General features: G+C 41.7%; 1 protein-coding gene across 3 annotated transcripts; it reads left to right on the forward strand.

Annotated features, from left to right (window-relative positions):
• The first annotated feature begins 82 nt into the window (after nucleotides 1-82).
• On the forward strand, nucleotides 83-10,684 carry F3 (coagulation factor III, tissue factor). Of its 3 annotated transcripts, none has more exons than XM_020788724.3 (6): nucleotides 83-708; nucleotides 4,129-4,243; nucleotides 5,694-5,878; nucleotides 6,433-6,614; nucleotides 7,820-7,979; nucleotides 9,532-10,684. In XM_020788724.3, exons 1-6 carry the CDS (start codon nucleotides 624-626, stop codon nucleotides 9,675-9,677), a joined length of 873 nt encoding a protein of 290 aa, XP_020644383.3. In that variant the 5' UTR covers nucleotides 83-623; the 3' UTR covers nucleotides 9,678-10,684. The 3 variants fall into 3 exon arrangements, with proteins under 3 accessions (XP_020644383.3, XP_072854071.2, XP_072854072.2); XM_072997970.2 differs by lacking the exon at nucleotides 83-708 and adding an exon at nucleotides 835-1,053; XM_072997971.2 differs by lacking the exon at nucleotides 83-708 and adding an exon at nucleotides 1,141-3,549.
• The last annotated feature ends 2,907 nt before the right edge of the window (nucleotides 10,685-13,591 follow it).

Raw genomic sequence — 13,591 nt, forward strand, 5'->3', positions numbered from 1 at the left:
GAAACAGAAGAAGGGGCGGAGTAACCGAGCAGCAGCAACCCCGCGAGCGGGGGCGGTTGCCGTTCCCTTCCTCCAACCCTCCGGAGGGTCCCGACCGCCGCCCCCCCGTTCCCGTGGGCTTCGTCTTTCGTTCTTCCTTTCTTTTCCTCCTTCGGAGTCCTTGCTGTCTTGGCCTGCCTCGTCTCCCTTCGTGAGGTACCTGGACGCAGAAGGAGGGAAATTTCGCGCCCTCCCCCTTTCCAGCCGCCGCCGCCGCCGCCGCCGCTCACCTGCTCCCTGTCCTGAAGAGAAGGAGCGGTTCTCAGCCCCGGCAGGCGTGGGAGCTGAATCACAGCCAGACACCGGGTGACTCATTCCCGAGCCATCTTCTCTGTCTGCGCCGGACTTTCCGGGGGGACTGACAGTATAAAAGGGAAAGCACAAGCCAGTTCTTATGGTTGTTTTTTTCACTTCTCTCTCTCTCTCACACACACACACACAGACACGCACAGATAAACACGCCCGCCTGCCTACCTGCCTGCCTGCCTGCTGCTGACACTATCACCGAACCGCTCGCCCTGAGCTGCCCTCCCCCCGCCGCCAGGACTCCCCTTGCTCCGCTCGACCGCCGCCGCTCCACAGGGATGGCTCCAGCCGCGGCCCCCGCGCCCTGCCGCCGCGCGCTCCCTCTGTGCGCGCTGCTCTCCCTGCTGCTCCGCTTCAGCTCAGGTGAGTGGAGAAGGGAGCCCGGCGCGCGCCCCCGCCCTCCCTCGCGCCCTCCTTCCCGCCTGCCGGGGGTCTCGCTCGTGCAGCGTTGGCGCGAGGGGTACTTTTCCTCGCTGGAGCGAAATGGCGGGAATTGGTCCCCTTGGAGAGTACTCGGGAAAGGCTTTTGGCTGAAGGACGTGGGCATTTTCTGTGGCTTTGCTATGTAACTTCGTGCCGCGGCTGGCGTGTTCATCGTTCACAGTGTGCCCGGGCTCTCTCCCCTGTATAGGGAGTGCATGAGGATCTGAGGAAGAAGCGAGCCCCACTGAAATCAGAGGGGCTCATATCTCTTACACTGCTGTCCAGGTAGCCCCATAAGCAACTGAAGGCTAATATCTGAATAAAATGTTAGACTAGAAAACCTTCCGTTTGATACGTCCGTGGCTCTGATGTCTGAGGAGCCGATCTGTTTCGAGTTGGATCAAAATGTGGCTTTCCTCTTTGCAAACTGAGCGGGGGAAGCTGTCTGTTTTTGCCCTAGACGTTTTGTAAATGAAATCCTTCCGAGGATCGTAAGAGGCAGGCAAGAGCCGTGGTTTAACTGCGTAAACCTTGAAATGTTAAGAATTGTATTTATACAGTTGTGAGTCGAATTGATTTTAGAAACATCAAAGTCAATAAGAGTTTTAAGCAGATTTTAAAGGATCCAAATGATGTTAAATGGATGAATTACATGGACAAGATAGGTGAGAACGAGGTTGTGACTTGTGAGCTTCCAAAGAATCGATGTCATGGTGTGTCTGGGGCAATCATAATCTTCTCTTCCTTTTTACAAAAACATGCCTATGAAATTCAGAGGTTCACTGCACTGTTTACATTTGTCCTTAATGACTACAAAGTTATAGTTTTTAAGACGCTTCATAAATTGTTGTTCTGGTTGATTTGATTCCTGAATCGTTTATTGCTCAAAATGGACAGAATATGTATTTGCTGGAGGTTTTGTGACAACCTCCAATCTGTCCATCTTGCTCTAAGTGGCAAGTGAATTTTGTCATTTTTGTTGCCCCAAAAGCAGGTGTAACTGCATTCTCATGAAACCATGTTGTCTCCAGAACTTACAAACTGGAGCTTTTCTAACCCACTGCCATAAGAGGGAGGGGAGCCCAACCTGACTTCTCAGGGCAGCGCAAGACGTATAACTTGACATTCTCAATGAAAGCAACAGCCATCAAATGTGAATTAGTAGTTTGCTCTTCAGCCTGAGAGAGACAGAACAGAATTGCTGAATGCCAGAATTTCAGGTAGTACTGCTATCAAGACAGGTGGATGGTGGTGAAATAAAAAAATAGATATTTTTGAGCAGGGGAATATCACAAACCTGTGGAACCACAGGGGATTAATCAATGATTCTGGCATATAAATTCCTGTGGTGTGAAGTCTGTTTCATCAGAGATGTTTCGCTGATCAGAAAAAGGAAGGAAGGAAGGAAGGAAGGAAGGAAGGAAGGAAGGAAGGAAGGAAGGAAGGAAGGAAGGAAGGAAGGAAGGAAGGAAGGAAGTGTTAAAGCTGTTCTGGCTTCTGAGTTGCTAAAATGAGATGTCTTATTTTTAATTCCAGAGGAAGTCACTGTGTTATATCAATATCGTGCACTTTAATGATGAAGCGCTGGTATTGTATTCATATGCCCTTAACTGTATTTGTAACTACATTTTTATATTGGTTTAAAAACATCCCGATGAAAGGTCCTTCATTGACTGAATGAGGGCCAGCAAAGGGACTTCCAATTTCCTCAGTCCACAAGCCACCACTGATCAGGGCATGGTTACAAAGGAAATAGCCTCCGTGGTATAAAAAAACCCTGAAGGAAATAAATTCTATCAGCAAATGTTTGCTAACGCGTTAAGTGTAATGTGAACCATTTCTCTAAATCTTAATAAGAGAATTAGATTGCATACGTGTGCTAGTCAGTGTAGAATGGCTTACAGATTGTTTTCCAGCAAGACGGTTGACATGGAAGTTTGAATACCTACCAAAAAGAAAAGAAAACCCAACCAGTCCTTGCTACTTCACCCAATCCGATGTACCTGGATGTCACTGATTAATACTGAGGGGTGAAACATCTCAGTTGAATTTAAATTATTGCCTTCAAAGCTCAGAAAACCTTTAATAAAACATGCTTGTTAAGTGTTAAAATGCACTTGAGGACTGAGAAATATTTCTAAACTTTTCCCAGAGCACTACAACAATCTTGTTGTACCGCTGTGATTGTGAGGAGCATAAAGATATGGTGAACAGAAAAGAAATCAGACTGGAAGCAGAGTGCAAGTGAAGGAACCTGCTGTGCTTACAGAATACAGAAAAGAATTTAACAAGGGACACAGTCATAAAAAGAATCAAAGGTCTAGGGATGTAAATCCTTGCTGGTCATGTCCTCACAAATGAGAGGACCAAGAAATTATTCCTCTCATCCAGCAAGAGAGCCGGAACACGCCCCCTGCCTTGAATCAGCATCATGCAAATAATGCCATTGCAACAAATTACAGAAAAACAATGGTGCCTCTTATTTTGTCACATGGACTTTTGAGGATTAAAAGGGTGAAAGGGGCTTCTCTTGCATCTCTTCTCAGCTATTAGCCGACTTTGTGCTTGCTGTGTTTACTTTGCTTCTCATAAGGGAAAGGCACTTGTTTTGCACAGAGACACCTTATGCATATTGCAGAGACCTTGGCAGGGAAATAATAGCGCTCTCTGTCTTGTTCTCTCATGGAGAATTAGAATCCATGGGGCTTTAACATTTTTTGTTAAGAAATGTCTTATTGAATCAAGATAGCCTAGATCAACAAGAACAAAGAATTTAATAAGGTGTTCTTTAAATCTGTAGCCTAGTTCTTGAAAACTCAGGGAAATTCACAGAAGTAGGGCATAAACTTCAAACGTCAACCTTATGCCCATTGTTTCTCCCCAGCTGCTTGAGGTTCCATGTACCTATCATGATTCATAGTGTGACTTGGAAAAGTTCATTTTTGGAGTACAGCTTCTTGAGTCTCCTGTCCAGCATGGCTAATGTGGTGCTGGCTGTGGGATGTGGAACGTGTAATACAAACAATTTTTTTTCAAGCTCTGATTAGCAGCTCTTGATAGACTTATTCTCCAGCATGAACACAGTACGAGTGTATTCACACATTCTCCTCAGACAAAGGGAAATTGCATGTTGTTTTGTTATTATAAGTCTGATTGGGACCCTCAGCTAAAGTAGATCTTTTGAGTTGGTTGCTGAGTGCTGAGTGAACACTTGTGTAATACTGTTAATTCAGTGAGCCTACTGTAGTTGAGACTATCAATTGGATTCAGGCTTCAGTTGCTTTTCATGCTTCTACATAATTGTTGTACAAGACAAACAGCATGTGACTAAGCACGATTTTGTCTCTTCTTTTTTAAAAGGCAATACTAGAGTAATGACAGCTGTTAACATTACTTGGTCATCAATTAATTTTAAGACACTTCTGCAGTGGGAGCCTGAGCCAACCAACTACGTTTATACCGTTGAAATAGATGGGTAAGTTGCACACGCTGAAACACAAATTTTAGGCAGAAGAATTGAGATCTGATCCCACATAGTCTTATGGGTTTGAAGTCAGCCTACATGGGTTTGACTTTTATCCCATGGAGTGTGTATAAATCCTTCCAATTTCCATATTTTTATACATGAAATTGAAGAAGAATTTGAATTGACTTAATTTTCTCTCTCTCTTTGCATCCAGACAGGATAGAAATTTGTACACTGTTGGTGATAACAACAGTGATTGTATGCGGATACAAGTCCATAATTTGCTAATGCAGTGGCTTTGTACAAATCTGTAGCTGACCCATAGGAATGTATGCTGCACTATAAGTACGTTCCATATAGGATGTTCATCAATGCGTTAGCAACTCAGGGGATCCAAATGGCAGACTTAGCACAATTGTTAATGGGAAGCTGCATGTACATGACACGTGGATTTTAGAATTTAGAATTTCTTTAGAATATTCAATGACTCGGGACCTAGTTTTCTACCACAAAAGATGGGCTACATATAGGAGATGTAAACAGATAAAAGAATGTTGATAATTATTACTTTTACAGCCAGTTTGGTTTTTTGAAAAGATGGAATCAAAACAAGCTCTTGCCAGGCTACTCTAGCTTAAGTAGTCTTGGATTTTGTAACTTTCTGTTTGATTTTAAATTTTGGTGGTAAACAAAGATCAACATATTACTACATCTGGGCATGTATTGTCCCATATGGTCTTCATTTACCTCAGTCATCATTGAAATGAAAAGAGATAATACTTGGTTAGTGTTCAGTGGACTATACCTAACATTATCATTGATAGTTTATATTCTTGGGAGAAAATTGTGTGCTTAATACAAAACTGTGTTTGTTTTAAGTCTCTGTAGTTAATTGGCTGACAATTCAAGGTCAGGTGTTTGTGCTATCTGTATTAAGTAAGAGTCATGTCCCAGGCCAATTAACAGTGTTCATATAAAATGTATCTAAGAACTAGAAAGAACTCTTATTAATGGTTGTTTATCATTAATAGCATAGACTATCAGTGAAACACTGAAGGTATAACTTTCTGGTTAGCTATATCTGTTTTAATTTGCAAAGTTGTCCTCTTAGTATATCTGTGACAGTGTTTCTAAGCCTATTATTTAAATTATTTGAAATGATTGTTTTCTGTCAATTATGAGCATGAGGGTTGGTGCCAGTTTGGAATTTCCTGATTTATACCCATTTTTGCATAGTGATAGAAACAGGAAGGGTCATGGTTAGTTTTGTGAATTTGATTAACCTAACATGCAGAATGCAGACAAGCATGCTTCATAGCACTACAGTTCGTACCATTGAAAATGATATATTTAACTGACATAACTTTCTGACTACAGCTGTTTATGGAAATATATCCTCCTTTTCCAGATACTTACATGGCAAATGTTAAAGTCTGCATTTTATTCTTGTTTTTCCCAGGAACTTATCAAATCGGGACAAGACATGCATTCATACTACAAAAACAGAATGTGATGTTACTAACATGCTGAAGAATGTAAGAGATACTTACACGGCTCGAATATACTCTGAATCGCCATCTGAGGAAGATGACTATAATATTCCTCCTTATGGACTCTCCTCTCCATTCAAACCTTATGACCAAAGTAAGCAAGAAATGTCACCTCTCTCTCTCTCTCTCTCTCTCTCTCTCTCTCTGTGTGTGTGTGTCCTTGCCAGTCCCCAACACAGCATAAAGCTATGTGTCTACAGGTGGAAATGCTTACAAACAAGTACCTTCTTGAGAGATACATCTCTGTGGTCTGTGGCAGATCTACCAGTAGGCATCTTTTCCTGATTCCTTTGCATTTTTAAAAATCTTCCTTAAGGCCTGAAATGCATGTCATGGACAAAATACATGTATGGATCGCCTGAGGGAGTGCTGATTTGGTTGCCACACCAGTAAGAGGAAGTGCCCCACTTTTTATCTTGGTGCCATTTTTCTCTGTTAGAATTGCTCTTTCCTGTGCAGCAGTTTATTGGTGAGGTAAAATATCACTACCTGCTATTTCCTTCTCCCCATGTAGGCAAAACAAAATTAAATGTAGTTGCGGGCAGGGGGGAGCCTGCTAGGAAAGCATTAAACACCCATTTACTTCTCTGCTTCAACTCAATAGGCAAACTTTATCTGGATATAATGTTAAAAACATTTCTCTTCTAGCTGAGATTGGAATGCCAGCAATCAAATATTTTGAACAAAAAGATAAAACTTTGAAAATAATGATAGCGGATCCACTAACACCTTACAGATCTGAAAATGGAAGCTTTCAAACTATCAGGGACATATTCAAAGATGATCTAAAATACACAGTGTACTATTGGAAAGACCAAAGTACAGGAAAGGTGAGCGTCTGTTTCTAGTCCCTGAAGCCCTTAACTTCTTTAATAACATTACTTTTTAAAACTGCAGATTACAAGTAGTTAACATATATGTTTCTGTTTAAAATAAATTAGACATAGTATAAAGAAAGGAGTCGGGACCATGAAATGTTTATTAGCAGATCTTCTGTGTTTGAAGTGACAATTGGAAAAAAGCATTTGTGACTTAAAGGCATTCTCACCTGCTACGTACTGTACTCTGTTTTGCAGAGGCAGACTTTTATGATTTTCCCAGACTTTTATCACTTGCATTGATCCATGTATTGGCGGGAAGCTGGATATCTAAAATATATTGCCCGCCACCATGGGAGACCTCTCTGGGGACCCCCTGACATCAGAGGAAGGCCTTTGAGAGCTCTGAAGGCAAAAAGGCAGGGAGAAAGGGCGGGAAATTCAAATTTCCTGCCCTTTCTCCCTGCCTTTTTGCAGGGAGCCATTTACAAATGGCTCTGTTGGCAAAAAATGGCATTGACTTGCGAACAGAGCCTCAACCTCATTCGTAGGTCGAGCTCCATTTGCAAGTTGATGCCAATTTTTGCCAACAGAGCCATTCATAAATCGAAAAATTCGTATCTAGGGATGTTTGTAAGTTGAGGCTTGACTGTACACTAGCCCATGAATGTCATGTCACCACTTAAGACTATAAGAACCTGGACTTTTGTGCCTATTATTCCAAGAGGAGCTTATCTTATCAGGGTGATAACCTGCTTACCTGGTCAGAGAGGGAATCTGTAACATTCAGCACAAGGCAGTTCTTCCCTGCTCCCCACATGTTTCAACATAGGGAAGCCAGACTATGAAGATCCTTTGGTTGATCAGGCATTTCGTGGCTTCTTTACCAGAGGAGGGAAGGCTGGCCATTTGTGCAGCACCTGGACTCACATACTGTGCCCTACTCCCCAATTTCAAATCCCCTGGTCCAAATCCTCCAGTTAACACTTAAATGTTCCTTACATTTGCTCCAATTCTTATAACAAGTTTGGTATTAATGATCTTACCCCTTCCCTCTCAGTCACCCAGATTTTGTTCTTAAACAAGGCCTGCTATGTTCAGAATACTTACCCAATATGTTTTACTCCTTATGAACTCTGTATTTGCACAGTTTTTAGTGTGAAAATCTAGAATACTTGCAGATAAATCTTACAATAAACTTACTTTTCTGCTTACAGAAATTTGTAACCGAGAGAAGCAACCAATTTGAACTCAGTGTTGATAATGGGAAAAGCTACTGTTTCTACGTCCAAGCAACTGTTACAACAGGCTTAGGAAGCCGTAACAGCCCCAAAAGCACTGAAAAATGTACCAGTATTAATCGGGAAGGCTTGGATGGTATGTATTAAGTGATTCCCTCCTCCATATATTTCATCTTTTGTATTTAAACCATTCCTAACAAATTACTTTGAACCTTAGGGGTAAATTTCTAGTTTTTGTTTTTGTTTTGCTGTTGAGAGCCGAATTACATATTCAGAATTATCACAGTCCCAGAAGGGCTATACCACTCACAACAGAATTTAGGGAAGAAATATTCCATAGTGATTTTTAAAAGTCTATTTCACATGGATAACTTCTTTGTCAAGAAGAACACCATGCAAGAACACCAAGCATGTTTCTACGTGAACGTACTCAGAAATAAACGAATCCTGCAGGGAGTTGAACTAAATCATCATTTTTGTTCTTTCCCAGTTACAATTTTATGAAAATATATCCCATTTCATTGTAACTTACTCCCACCAAGGGATTGAAATTTGAGGTATGGAGGGTATTTCAGTAATGCAGTCTTTCCTGAATTGGCATATTTGTAGAAGGGCTTTCTTTTTCTGAATACGTAGCATGGCTCTAGTATCTGCTGGACTGGAGCAAGTCTGTGTTGCATGCAGTTGAAGGATGATAATTCAAAGAGATAGTTATAAGATTGATGGGGCAGCTTCTTCATTATTCTTCAAATCTATCCCATTTAATTGTTATTTTACAATCCTGTGTGGCTGAACATTACTGAACCACCCATCACCTTAAGTCCTCCCCATTTCCTTACTTTAAACTTCTTTCTCACAGTCTACTTCCAGTTCTGGGAATGTGCTAGACCTAAAAGGAAAATATCTGTGGAAGAATAAAACATGGGGTGGGGGGCAGTTCATTTCCTTTCTCCCATGTACCTCTTTTCATACTGCACACAGTTATTAATAGTTTTGCTGAGTAGCAAGGTACCGGCTGAAGAATCGGGAAAATATTGTGCAATTCCTGTTCTCCAGACAGAGAGATAAATTTTGGGATGAAAAGTGGCAGAAGATGAGAAAGTTTGGGCTTTTCCTGCCCCCACCTGTGAACTGGCTTTTGTGAGTGGCTTGGACACTTATTTCCATCCACTCCCAGCTGGTGACAGAGCTTCCTGGCTCAGTAAGGAAGTGTTTATACATGTTCTGTGCTTGTGCAAAATCAGTTTACCAAAATCCAGGAGTGAGGAGAAGGGACTGACAAGAGAGCGTGAAGATGCATAGGACTATGAAGCTGTTTAGAGTGAGGGAAGGAGTAAAGTGCTTTGTGCCTGTTCTCAGGATGAAATGGCCCAGAAGCAGGTTTGGCCATTCCAACTCTGGCCTGTCCCACTTCTGTGATATCACAGGGGCCAACATCCTGATCTTGGATTTAGGTCCTGAAATCTTAGGGAATGGGAGGCTGCTGACCTGGCAAGCTCAGTAATGAAACAAACATGCTGCCTCAGTTACGGCCCCATTCAAAATGCTAGCATTCAAGGCAAACGATTCTGAATTTCTTTCAGGATTAGAACATCTGGATGATTTTTAGGCTGAATGGCAACTGAGGGCTATTATGTGAAGGGCATGTCCTCTTAATTGACTGACTCTCTGTCTCCTTTCTTCTCCAGGTCTCGATTTAGACACTATTCTGATAATAGTGGCTATTGCAACAGGAGTTGTCCTCGTAATTATCATTTTGGCTGTGGTGGTGTATAAATGCACAAAGGCAAGAGCGGCAGCGAAAAAGAAAGAGAACATTCCTCCCAATCTGTAAGAGTTGGATGCAAAATGCTGCCTGATAACGCCCTAAGAAGCTCTTCTCCGACCTGTGGAAGAAAGTACTGTTCACCCCTTCCGTCAAGGGATGTTTACTGTTTCTGTGAAACATTTGTAATGAAAACACTACTTTAAAGGTCCATCTTTAACTTGCCAGTAACAAATGGGTGGACTGTTTAGGATATGTTAACTGACAGATAACGGTGAAAATACTATTGTTTCTTTGGCACTTTCAAGGTACTTTAGAACAGTGGTCTCCAACCTTGGGCCTCCAGATGTTCTTGGACTTCAACTCCCAGAAATCCTGGCCAGCAGAGATAGTGGTGAAGGCTTCTGGGAGTTGTAGTCCAAGAACATCTGGAGGCTCAAGATTGGGGACCACTGCTTTAGAGCATCTGTCAGTACGGGTGACTGGGTTACTTATTGTTGCAGAGAAAGGGCATTCAGTTGCCTGGCAGACTTCATATAGGTGTTAATGATATAAATCACTACAATATGCAGGAATAAGATACCTTCTCTTAATTTTTACTGGATATATTCCTGTTTGTGAGACAGGCCTTTGACTTACATTGACTGAAATCCAGTAGTAAGCTGCAACTAGAGTAGGACCATTGAATAAATGGGCAACTCCTCTGTAGGTTCCCTTGATTCAATAGACCTGTTCTAGTTGCAGCTTACTACTGGATTTCAGTCACTATTGGGAGCCACTTTGAACTAATAGATACAATATCCTCTACATATGAATGTACGCATTGGAACATAGCACTTTAAACATATACAGTACTGATTATTAGCTGCTGGATGGGAACATACCTGACTACTTAAATGTCATATAATATGTCTGTACCCATAGGGGATGTGATTTTGAGATCTATTATGCTATTACAATCAATGTTAATATATATTTATGATTTTTTTACAAATGGGATTATATTTGTATATTTTGGAGTAACTTATTTTATATAATATGTACAGAAATAAAGGGTACAAGGGGAACAATGGAAATGGTGTGCTTTTTAATTGATTGGGGAAAGTTTTATAGTCAAACATAAAATGATTTCAATGTCCATCTAAAAGGGAGCAGACATGGTGCCTTATTTTTAAAGCCATATGAGACAGGATGGAAAAATTGTTTTTCTTGACTCCTTCTCCTGACCCACAATATCTAATCCTGACACCATTAGCCCACATAAAACATTTGCCAAGAAGTATTAACCAGTAATAATAGTTTACATAACCTTGGCAGTGGAATGTGGTATTCTTTTCATATGAACATGAAGTAAGAATTAATGTGTCACAAAAACATTTATACTGTGCTGGAAATCATTTCTCATATCTGAAATATTTTATAGCACTTGAGGTATTCTCTTTTGGATCTATTTTAAATATATGATATCGATGGCTAATTGTTGCTCTGTGTAGCAATGCTCATAGGAGAGATAATCTTGTTCAGAAACGAGAGAGGCTAACTAATGTATCTAGTATAGTAAATTCACTCGTGCTTGTGCAGGAAATGTGCTGCCCAAAGACATGTAATGAAAAGAAATGTGATTATGGGCTTAATTGCCACTCATTTGTCACTGTTTAGAACCAAGAGCTTACGACTCAGCAGAAATCATTGACACATCATTTGATTACTCTGCCGATTCATTCCATTTCCTCTGACTTCTCCCCTCCCCCACACTCCTGACCACAATGGAAAAGTTCCTTTCTTGGGCTGCGGCTCCCAGAATTCTGTTCTCTCTGCTTCATCAAGCGTCCATATAAAATTGGATGTCCCTTGACTGTACAAAGGACATTAATTTCTCACAGGATTTGCAGAATCAAGTTGAATTTTTTCTCACTCCAAAGAAAAAATAATCTTCTTGTCAACACCTGTGACAATATTACTTTCTGGGAAACGGACCTTAACATTTCTTTTGTAATCTCAGCAAAGCATATAATTGAGCTCTTTGCTAGATCTTATGCAAACACTTTCATCACACCAGGTTTCTATTATTGCACTTCTGGGGATATGAGCCTCTTGGTGATTAGCTAGATGTGAGTGTACTTGTGCATGTTACATATAGAGATTTAAGATTTGGGAGCCAGGGTTCCTTTCTCCCCTAAAGACACCTAGGCAGCATCTGATAAGTAACTTAGAATATTTGAGGAAACACTTGAGTTTAAAATGGAATATTGCAGCCTTGACTTGGTGGCCACTGTTAAAAATACTTGCCTTCACAAGCAGCTACCATTGGCCACTGTGGAGGCCTCTTCCCAAGGGTGAAGCCCATGCCCTATACTCTGTGTCCCAAATGTAACATTACCACTGTTCCCAGGAGAATCTAGTTCAGCGGTCATCAACCCCCTGTCCGCGGCCTGGTGCTTGCTGGAACTGGGCTGCAGATATGGATCTCCGCCCCCCTGTTCACACGCATGGTGGGCGTGTCACTCTCACGTAGGGGGGGTGTCGCACCCACTGTGGGCATGTCATGCTTGTGCGGGGGCATGTCGCGCCTGCAGCAGGTGTGTCACACTCGCGCTCCCTACGAGTGTGACACACCCATCGTGCAAGTGTGACATGACCCCACCCCCCTGCACATGGAGCTTGCTTCCCCCAACCAGTCCATGGCCCCAAAAAGGTTGGAGACCACTGATCTCATTGAACACACTTTTTAATACAGTGGACCCTTGACTTACAGAATTAATCCGTATTGGAACAGTGGCTGCAGGTCAAAAAGTCTGTAGGTCAAGTCTCCATTGACCTACAGTGCATTGAAAACCGATTAATCCCGTAACAGGCCGTTTTTGTTCCATTTTGGTTTTTTTCTGGTCTGTAAGTCAATTCTCAGGCTGCAAGTCAAACCTAAATTTTGCGGCCAGAGAAGTCTGTAACTCAAAAAGTCTGTAAGTCAAGCCGTCTGTAAGTCAAGGGTCCACTGTAGAATGATGTACTGGACAGACTGCTGGTTTGACCCATTTTTTAAAAAGTATTTTCTTATACAGTATGCTATATTGAGGTAGGTAAAAACATACCTACAGAACAGAAACAAAATGGAGCAGCACCCAAGAGAAGCAACGAAGGTGTGGTGGTAAACGCCACAGAGGGCTCTGCTCCAAATTCTCTATACAGGCAAATCTATCATCTACATGGGTTCCCTCTCTAACATTTCATCCAACAAGTTGGTGGGCCATAAACCATTTGCAGACACATTAAATAGAAACCAAATAGCTGCGAAAGTGTCTTCCTTTCCCTCCTTTTTTTTATTTTAATCTTACAGGACAACTTTTCTGGCAGTGCTGTTGTCAAAACTCTGTCAAGCTATCTGATATAAAAGGCCTTTCATGTTCTCCCAATATTGAGTAATCTCTAGTCCTGCAGTTCCACACATGAGCAACAGATCTCTTTGTGCAATAATTGATAATAATTAAGAAAGAGAGGGGGGCCACAAGTACACTTTCATGAAAAAAAAACCTGATCAAATTTGCTACATCTCCTATCATATCACACAGTGCTTCCTACTGATTTTGCATCCAATCTGTTTTTCAATGCTCTGGATTTTATAGATACTTCACAGTGTGGACAGTACAGGACCACCCTCTTTTTTTTCTTGCTAGTTGTCTGCCTGCCCCTTCTCTGCCTTCCCCATTCACCACCCCTTGCTCATGTCTGCTTTCAGGGCTATTTTTAAGTTTCACATTAATTAGAGTGGATGCTTAAGATAAAACAGGAGCCGTTGCTGCTCAGGAGGAACCTACAGAATCTCCAGGAAGCTCAGGATCCAAGCCTGTGAGTTTCTGCCTGTTTCCCCCCCCCCCCAGCTTCCCTATTCATCACCTCCTTGTTCTCCCTCGACATCCATAGTAGTTTTGATTTGTTCCCTCTGATCCATGCCTCCATTTACATATGCAGATGTGCGATTCTTTTTA

This window comes from Pogona vitticeps, chromosome 4 (genome assembly GCF_051106095.1).
Source record: "Pogona vitticeps strain Pit_001003342236 chromosome 4, PviZW2.1, whole genome shotgun sequence".
Lineage (NCBI taxonomy): Eukaryota > Metazoa > Chordata > Lepidosauria > Squamata > Agamidae > Pogona > Pogona vitticeps.

What these genes read in the sequence shown, in the direction of transcription:
- F3 (XM_020788724.3), top strand. Translation starts at nt 624, where the DNA reads ATGGCTCCAGCCGCGGCCCCCGCGCCCTGCCGCCGCGCGCTCCCTCTG. An exon ending in ATTCAAACCTTATGACCAAA is followed by an intron (nt 5,879 to 6,432) that starts GTAAGCAAGAAA and finishes TTTCTCTTCTAG; the next exon opens with CTGAGATTGGAATGCCAGCA. An exon ending in AAGACCAAAGTACAGGAAAG is followed by an intron (nt 6,615 to 7,819) that starts GTGAGCGTCTGT and finishes TTCTGCTTACAG; the next exon opens with AAATTTGTAACCGAGAGAAG.